Source organism: Platalea leucorodia, assembly GCF_965183815.1.
Source record: "Platalea leucorodia genome assembly, chromosome: 8".
In the NCBI taxonomy this organism is placed as follows: Eukaryota; Metazoa; Chordata; class Aves; order Pelecaniformes; family Threskiornithidae; genus Platalea; species Platalea leucorodia.
In genome coordinates this window covers 7,734,950-7,743,769 of record NC_138830.1, presented here as the reverse complement: position 1 = coordinate 7,743,769, position 8,820 = coordinate 7,734,950, and the positions used below count along the sequence as shown (strand labels likewise).

The window sequence follows — 8,820 nt, the reverse complement described above, 5'->3', positions numbered from 1 at the left end:
ACCATGTTTCTGATGACAAGGAATGCTGCAAAAATACTCTAGTCCAACAAAGAGTTATGATCACAAAATAATCTTTATCCATTCTACAGTGTTTCAGAATTACCAGTTGATTTTAAAACACAAGGTAGATATAGATGCTAATGGTGGCTAATCTGGTATGTTTTATTATAGCAAACTGTTGTTCATGCAACACTTGTGCTCAAAGGGGAAGGCACAGCATTTCCTACAATGAGCCACCTTATAAAGAGTTCATTTTGTACAAATTTGTAACGTCACCTTTAATTTAGTGTGCAGAACCTCAAAACTGAGGTATTACTCCAATTATAAAAACACTTGCATCCTTTTTGTGCAAGTTTTAAAAATACAAAGTTTTCTCTCTAAAGTGGCTCAAAATAGATTGTTCATGGCTGCCTACATCTAAGATAAAAAGAGTCTAAAACAATTGGATTAGGCATATTAAAGGTGTTCAAACCATGACTTGATTTGTACATCTATTCACACCTCTTTTTCGGTCTTTATTCGGCAGTACATATGCACCAAATTTCATTTTTAGAAGTTTCCATATCATTTTCATAGAAAACAAAGTTTGAAAACAAGTAACATTGAAACACAGCACGGTATTCTACCACAACAGAAACATTTGGTTACAGGACTCAACGAAATCTAAAAATGAACTATGCTGTAGATTACCACATGCAAAGGTCTTCATGTTATCTTTGAAAATGAAAAGGATGAGATTTTATTACCACATTTTACTGCTCTCTACTATTATGGCAACTTGTGTACTGCAACACAGTCTATTTGAAGGGAAATGTATGATTTTTTTTCATGCAAAAATCTACAAATTAGTTTTGATGATATGGAAAGCTTTTCATAACATCAAACATTCATCTGGTGCAAATGCACAGGGAAGCCTTCCTGAAATTCTGACTTTACAAACAACTAATAAGCCATACAGGAAAGAAATTAAAAATAACTAAAAGAAAAATAAGAGGGGAAAAAAAAAAAACCAACCAAAAAAGAAACACAGGCTGCAGGAGTAAACCAGAGTCTGCTGCTAAACCGGTCTTTGTTTTTGTGTCCAGTGTAAGTTAACACTTATGAACTCATTTTGATGATTTACTAGGTTTGTTATCAGCCCCCTGAAGGCGAATCAAGCTTGCATGCGTTCACATACAGCATCACAACCATACTCTCGTACACACGCCACTCCAGGACTAGGAGCCTGCTTCAGGACTGAAGAGCCCCGTATTGGAAACACGAGCCTGGCTCCACAGCATCGAGTCCAGACACTCATTCAATGTTGTCCATTCACACGGTGCTTCATAGCAAGGCCTGGGCTCATTCTCCTTGGACTTATATGGGCATCCTATTCTCTTATGCTTACAAGGCTTGATGATGATAGTACTGCATTTCCCCCCAATTGCTCTAGTAAGTCATTGTTCCTTCTCAGGCACTGAAGATCTTTGACCTGTAGCCCTTTTTCTTTGAACAATCTAAATAAGCATTCAGTGTGAAGTTTTTCATTACATTTTGCCACTCATTCTCACTCGCACCCACTCGCCATCTTGACTTCATTTGGGCTTTTCTGTGATTCCAAATGAAATCTTCACATTTTCTTTCCCGATTTAATGCAGCAGCGGATCCCATGAGCCAAGATTGATGGATCAAACCTTTTTTTTATTCAGTGCTGCATTGTACCTAACTTCCAAAATACCACTCTAAAACTGGAACCCTTCTGCTGGTACATTGGCAGATGAATTGAAACCAAATGTTCCGCCTTGTATGGCTTCTGGAACAAGGCTAGGGTCTTCATCAATCTGTAACAGAACGAGAACATCGTGAGTAGGAGAGAAAGACAAAAGCCTCACTAAAAAGGAGCCAGACAATCCTAAAGAGCATCCACTTCACCTAATCTACACTTCCTTGCATCAAGTCTTGCCATTCTTCTCCCCCGATTTAGTAGGAACGCTATAATGACAGAGTTATTGAGGCTGAAATGTTTTAGCTTGTATTTAGTAGGTAGGCTACGTGGCACCCCAATAGCCTCTCTTGTTTATGCAGTTTTCACTCCTGGAAAGCATTCTGTCAGTCATGCATCATCCTTATTGCCAGCCTATAAACTGTCACAGTTCTTAAGAGAAGACCAGTACCATTACATCAAGTAAGGATTAAGCCGAAACTGCAGTTCCAATTTAAATAGGTAATACACAGCTTACCAAATTGACACTACATTAAATTCCAAGTCCTTCTGTATATGCAAAATTTGAGTTGCTTAACGAGACTTATGTCTTATTACTCATGTAAAAGTGAAACTCTAGCACAAAATAAACTTCCAGTGCAGACTGTAGGGCATGAATGCAACTGAGCTCTACCATTTTTGCAGTAATCTGCTCCCAAAAGTTCTTCAAACAGGTAGAAAACCCTCTCACTTCGTGACAGAGACTGACACGATTGCATGTCCTTTATATGCAATTACGATTTAAAGTGCATACAAATCTAAAACCTTCCTTTGATTTACGTTACATGTTTAAACTGAAAACAACATTCTTGATCAGCACATCCTCCCTCTGAAATCACTAAAATATGCAAAATAGTTTGCTTCTTAAGAAGCAGAATCTCAGATTCAGTACTCAAGTCAGCAGGGAGTTTATCAAATGTGAAGTGTCGAGCTTAGTCAGAAGCTGACAGTTAATAGAACTATTCAAAGCCTAGTGTTTTAATCCCTACAGATGAGGCTTAAATTAGGCATCAGATCTTTAGATAATTCATCATGAAAAATGGCAAGATATGCAACAGGTTCAAATAAGGGCTCATTCTTCACTGAAAAACCAAACAAATGTTACAGAGCAGGCTTTAGAGCTCTTGCCTTTGTCTTGAACCATATTTATAAACAAACAATTACAAAAGCAGATTACAGAGCTATTACACACTTACATCATCTGAAGAGAAGAACTGATCAATGATCTCATAAGCCAGTTTGTAGATGTCTTCATTTTCATGATTTTGTAGCTGTTCAATTTTCTCCAGGCCTACAATAAATTCACAAGAAATGTAATAGAGTTAAAATACTCAGTTCAGGCAAAACAACCTCCCTCTTCTTCAGGCCTCATCATACAAAGTAATTAAAAACAAATCTAGGAATAGAGTGACTATGAACAAGATGCTGTTAAACTCATTTGACATGCTTAAAGCATAAAAGCTTCTTGGAGAGACTGAGGAATACATACCGCAACAACAAAAAAAAACTGTATAAAAGGTCAATTCCAGCAATGACAGTGCTTCCCTTCTCTTCTTGCTATGAGTGGTTAAGCTGATCTGTGGAAATACGGCGAGGGCCAAGCACTAGGACCTACTCCCTTCTCACAAAAACATCTTTTCAGCACCTGGTGTAGCAGCCCCAAGCTGTGACATCCCAAAGCCACATACTGCGGTGCGACACATGCTATCAGTGACTGACCTGTAGCTCGATTATATAGCAAGTAGCTCCAGTACAGCCCAAGTTATTGGCAGACATGAGTAGAGCATACATATAAATATTTTTGAAGTTCTGACACGCAGAGCTTTAGCCACGAACACCTCTTTTCTCCCTCCCCCACCGTCACCAATCAATGAAGCTTTCCCCCTCTCTCAAGATTCTGTATGTTAAAGACTATTCAACACCATGTTAACGAAAACCTACACAGATTTTTACCTGTGCCCAAATTTAGTATCACTGTTCTTTCATCCTTGAAGAGTTTCAGTCAACTTAAATAGCAACCAATATAGAAAAAGTCCGAAAGCCATTAGGAAATTAAAGCTATCATATTTCTGCAACTGTTGTATGTGGATTTTTTCCCCCCAAACTCCCCTGGACATGACTTGTGCATGATTAAGGTAAGCACATCATTTCTACCTTAACAGAAACTAATTTGTCAAGTACACCAGACTGTTAGAAAATGAGCACCTAATAAGCTTTATTGCCATTATCCAGGTCCTCCACACTTTACTTGATCATGAACACAATCGGGTAGGAAGAGCTAAGTATATTCACCTGATAGGCATGAAAAGGTCACTTTTAAAAAAGGTTTGCTTTACAACATCTCTGCCAACACACAGTGAAGCCGACAGCATATACAAGTGGTAGGAAGCCGAACCACCAATTTCTGAAGAACAACAGTATCAAAACATGAAACATCGTACCTCCACACTCTTCTATAAGATTGGCTATGGTTTCCGCTTCATCTTCAGCCATTTTTAATATATTACTTAGTCCATCCAGAACCACTTGCACAACTTGCGCATCTTTTACTGTCAGCAAATTGCAAAAGGGAGGAATTACATTTTGTTGAATTAAGTAAGCCACCTAAGGGGAAAAAAGCAAATAGTTGTATCAGGGGTGTGACAGAAGCAAACAATGCACCGCAAGCACACACGCAAACAAGTTTAATGAAGTCAAAGTACTCAAAGTTACCCAACAAGGTAAGAGTATTCTGCAGCAGTCCCTTTCAGAAATTCTTGTTTTAGAGCACAAAAAGGGAACATTTGTGAATTGTGTTACAAATACATTTCAAGTCTAGAACACACAAGTAGCAGATACTGTGAGTTTTTCAGTATTAGACAAGGAGTTTCAACCTCATCTTTGAAGAATGACACCACCACCCCAACCCTGCCACAAATTTAATATTCTGCGCTTACAAGAAACTAGTATATTTCTACTCAGTGGCTACTATCATTATAATTACCACACTCTTATTCATAGAGGAAGAAAAAAGTAGCAAGATAGAGATGTCGAATGACCAAGAATCTCATCAGAGCCTGAATGCAGTCATCCGTAGCTACTAGGCCATCCTAACAGGAGAGCCTCTACCCAAATCCCCATTGATACTCTTGACCTCAGGTCGTTCCAGAAACGACAACTGAAGTTCACTCTTAAATCCCTTGTGGAAAAGGGAAGAGTTACTGAACAGGGGAGGAATCCAGACATTCATAAACCTGGCACAGAAGACATCTAAACCAATCAGCTGAGGTACTCTCTCAAATGCACCCGAGAAAGGTAATGGACCTTTTCTTAAGGTTTGACTCACTTGGTCTTTTCTTCCGCTGATCGTTAAGTTGCTTATTGCCCAAGCAGCTTCCTTCTGAGTACCAAAGTCACCCTAAAAATACAACCATAAATAGAAATAATCATTCCAGTTTTTATGTTATGTAGTATTCTTGTAAAAGCATGTATTTGTTACAGTCCATTCTGCACAGTATCGCCATATCAGTTTTCAGTAAGTAGGGAAAGTAACTAACAAATCCTGTAGATGTTTGAGACTACTCACAGAGTGTTCACCCCTTCCCTGCAACCATGTTTTTACATCGATCTTCCAGAGGAAGGGAAATCTGTTTGCATGAAAGTAAATAAAATTGTAGTACTCTACTCTCTTGCATTCCTTATCAACAGCTGTCATATATTACAGTCAGAGATAAGCAGTTAAGTGTCCATTTTGATAAACCACTGTACATACTATAACTGTGTCTGCCTCTGAAGTCAGTCAACTTAAGTCTGCTTACTAAATTTAAAGAGAAAGGTCTCCAACTCTTTTCTCAGTGATCAATGAATTGGCAGTTAACAGCACTATTTGTGAACAGCTATGTGTTCCTTAGGGGAAAAGACAAGTATTTCTTCAGTGTCAACCCCAGCCTCTACACTGAAGCAAGATATTGCATCTTGGTCATGGCTGAACACATCGTAAAGTTCCTATTTCTGGCTTCCTTTCACACTTCAGGAAAGAAAAAAAAAATCAAATAATGAATAAAGCAAAAAGTAGGAAATGTTTGAAAGATAGAAATGTTATACTGTTCCTGTTTAAAAACATGTTTTTAGCTACTCCTCCTTCTCACAAGGCAGATCCTTGGGAGCACAACGTGGTTTGGAAACTCATGTTTTAAGAGACACTAACGCCCAACAACTGAAAAGGAATACAGGTATCTGAAGTCCCAAGTGATGACCCCTTAGCATTCACTCTCTAGTAGTCAACAAGCAATGAGAGACTTTGTGAAAAAGCATGAGAAAAGCATTCAGAAGCGTTTGTGAGCAACTACTTGAATTTACTATTTAATAAAAAAAGGTAATAAAAGCATTCATCTCAAGTTTCATCTATTACTGAAAAGAAGCATACATCCATACAGCACGTTGCTTTTCCATGGGGAAAAAACTCTGAAAAGCTACGATTATTTTCTGTGGCCACCTATTTTTTGTTGATGTGGTTTTACTCATCTGAGAAAAAATAGATGGGACAACCCCAGTCCACAATCTAGCGTCACAGGATCATTACTTGGATTACTCTCAGACTAGATAAATGCAGTACCACGAACAGGTTAATAAATGCCACCATTGAACACTTCCTTATGTTTCTAGATAATGCGGGGAAAAAAAGATGAAGTCCTTAAGCTTTGGCAAAATGCTGGGAACTAACTCAATGCTGTTCCCATCCAGACCTCTTCAGGCTACACGAGAGTAAAGAATTCTACCCCCATTGTTTACAAAGTGAGAAAAAGAATTTAAATGAGATTTAGAAGGACTTGAGAAGGAGCTTCCTTTCTCCAACGCATTTGGCACTCATCATCTCACAGCACTTCACAAAAGAATATCAACAGTAATGTATTTTATCTTGCAACGCACGAAAAAATGCTCAAGGACACAGTTCACCCCTGCCCCCTCACGTTTACAGTATGATGTAAAACATGACACAAGGAATCCAATGTCACTTTCCCCAATTAAGGAAACAAACTTGTTAAATCCTTCTTGTTATCTAACCTTATCTAGAAGATGTATTATCATTGGAACAAGGTTTGCATCTATTACTGCCTGAACTTGCTGCTGATTTCCTGCAGTGATGTTAGATAGGAACCACACTGCTTCCTGCAAAATAAAAGGATGTGAGAAATTAATTCAGTCTTCTATTTTATTTCCACTCCAGCAAGATTTTATACATTCACATTTTTAGATCTGCAATTCATACACCAGTCAATCTTAAATACAATCAAGTACTGTATCAGTTTGATTGTACACAGCTGAATTCCTAGTAAGTAGACTAGACATACAGGTAACAAAGCGGACAGTCTCGCCTTAGAAGACTCCACAAGGCTCCTCAGTCTTTCACTGTTACCAAGTTACAACTGAATACTCCAGATCCACAGATCAAAAGGAAAAATTATTTGGAGACAAATAAAGTCACAAGGCTACAAATGAGCACTCATAATTGATTCTATTACTGAGAATGAATGCTACAGCAGTTTTCAGCTGATGGTCAGATGAGCTCCAACATGCTTTCCAGACATGAGTGGTAGAAGACAATGTGTTCTTTATCTGCTTCATAATGTTTCTCTTCCTAGTGTCAATCATCAAGAAAATGCAACAGCTATTACTTAAATGCTTGGTTTTCAAGAATACCGTAAAGGTATAGGACCCTTTATGATCATTCTGTCCATAAGCCCAGGACTCTCTCCTTCCAGCAAGGACCAACAGCAGATGCCTAGGGAAGTGTGTAAGAAGAGATCTTTCCCCAGCAGGCCCTCCCAGTCCTGAACAGTTGAAATTCTGAACCAAGCCAAAGACTGTATCTGGATTCTTATGTTAAACAGGGACTGAGAGCCCCCCACCTCCCTTTTTAAGTGGGAATCTATACTTTAGTCAAGAAATAACGAACACAGTTTCCCATAAAATTTTACGTATATTCAGAGTATCAACTTTCTTTAATCTTACAGCTGAGAAATTTCTCCCTTCCTAGAAACCCTCCATCGCTCCTTCCCAATTCCCTTCTCCTCTCAATTTAACTGGCATGGCAACTTTTTAGACAAATATTTCTCTCAACATGAGATTCAGAAATTCTCACATTTCATTCAACTGAGTCTCTCAGATCAGATCACAGGATCACTGTCATTAATGAACCTGTTAGAGATTCAGGATGCCTAGGCTTGTCTTGGTGGGCTTGGTTTGGGCTTTAATCATTGGCAATGCTGTAAAGCGGCACCCTAGAACTTAACAACATGCCTCAGATGCACTCCGGAATCAGCACTGCATTATCAGTGCCCCCATGTAAAGCCTTTCTACACATGCACACGCACACACACGCTCCCCACCCCCACCCCCACTTTGCCTTGGTTTAAATTCCATTTATCACACACACTGCATTCAAAGAGACATCCAATTATCTCTATTTCATCACTTCCGAGAGAGTCAGTTTAATTAAAGTGACATTTTACATATCAAGACCTCTAACTTTTAAGTCAACAGCCAGAATTATAAGATAAAGCTTTAATTTCATAAAAATTCAAATTAGAAGAATCAGGAAACAACATTCTTGTCAAGTACAAGTTTGAAGCTCCTTAAGAGATTTTTCCACAGATGTTAACCTCAAGAAAAATTTCAGCACCCTGCCTGCTCTTGCCATAAACTGGTGTAAGCAGCCATTTACTCATATCTCTACCACACTACGTTATGTGGAATCCAAAAGAGCTAAGCCAAATATAAAAAAGTTACCAATCGGTTGCAATCTCTGCAGTTACTTACCTTATTAATTTTTTCTTTGGGATGTGTCAGAAGTGCTGGAAAATGTGAAAGAGCTTCACAATTCAGAACTACCTGTGTCTGTTCATCGGTACCAGTGACAATGTTTCCTACAGCTCTCAGTGCAGCAGTCTGAAAACAAAACACTTTCTTTAAAGAGAGTTCTTTTAATCAAAGATTTTTCTAGTTGAGCACATACTTTCAAACACTAACAGTTAAAAAAGCAAAGGTTTTATGCAAATGCTGTACCACACAGGAAAAAGTACTCTTTAAACTTCAACATG

General features: G+C 38.5%; 1 protein-coding gene across 2 annotated transcripts in view; it reads right to left on the bottom strand.

The window, feature by feature from the left end:
• Positions 1 to 49: 49 nt before the first annotated feature.
• The window catches only part of KPNA4 (karyopherin subunit alpha 4), a 28,456-nt gene continuing 19,685 nt past the window's right edge, over positions 50 to 8,820 (bottom strand). Inside the window, exons 12-17 of one of the 2 annotated variants that reach the window (XM_082319677.1) lie at positions 8,540 to 8,668; positions 6,785 to 6,889; positions 5,067 to 5,138; positions 4,183 to 4,345; positions 2,938 to 3,032; positions 59 to 1,820 (exon numbers count right to left, since the gene is read on the bottom strand). In XM_082319677.1, coding sequence (XP_082175803.1) covers positions 1,722 to 1,820; positions 2,938 to 3,032; positions 4,183 to 4,345; positions 5,067 to 5,138; positions 6,785 to 6,889; positions 8,540 to 8,668 — 663 coding nt within the window. In that variant the 3' untranslated portion in view covers positions 59 to 1,721. Of the gene's footprint in view, positions 1,821 to 2,937; positions 3,033 to 4,182; positions 4,346 to 5,066; positions 5,139 to 6,784; positions 6,890 to 8,539; positions 8,669 to 8,820 lie in introns of both variants that reach the window. The other variant, XM_082319678.1, reaches the window with a different exon arrangement.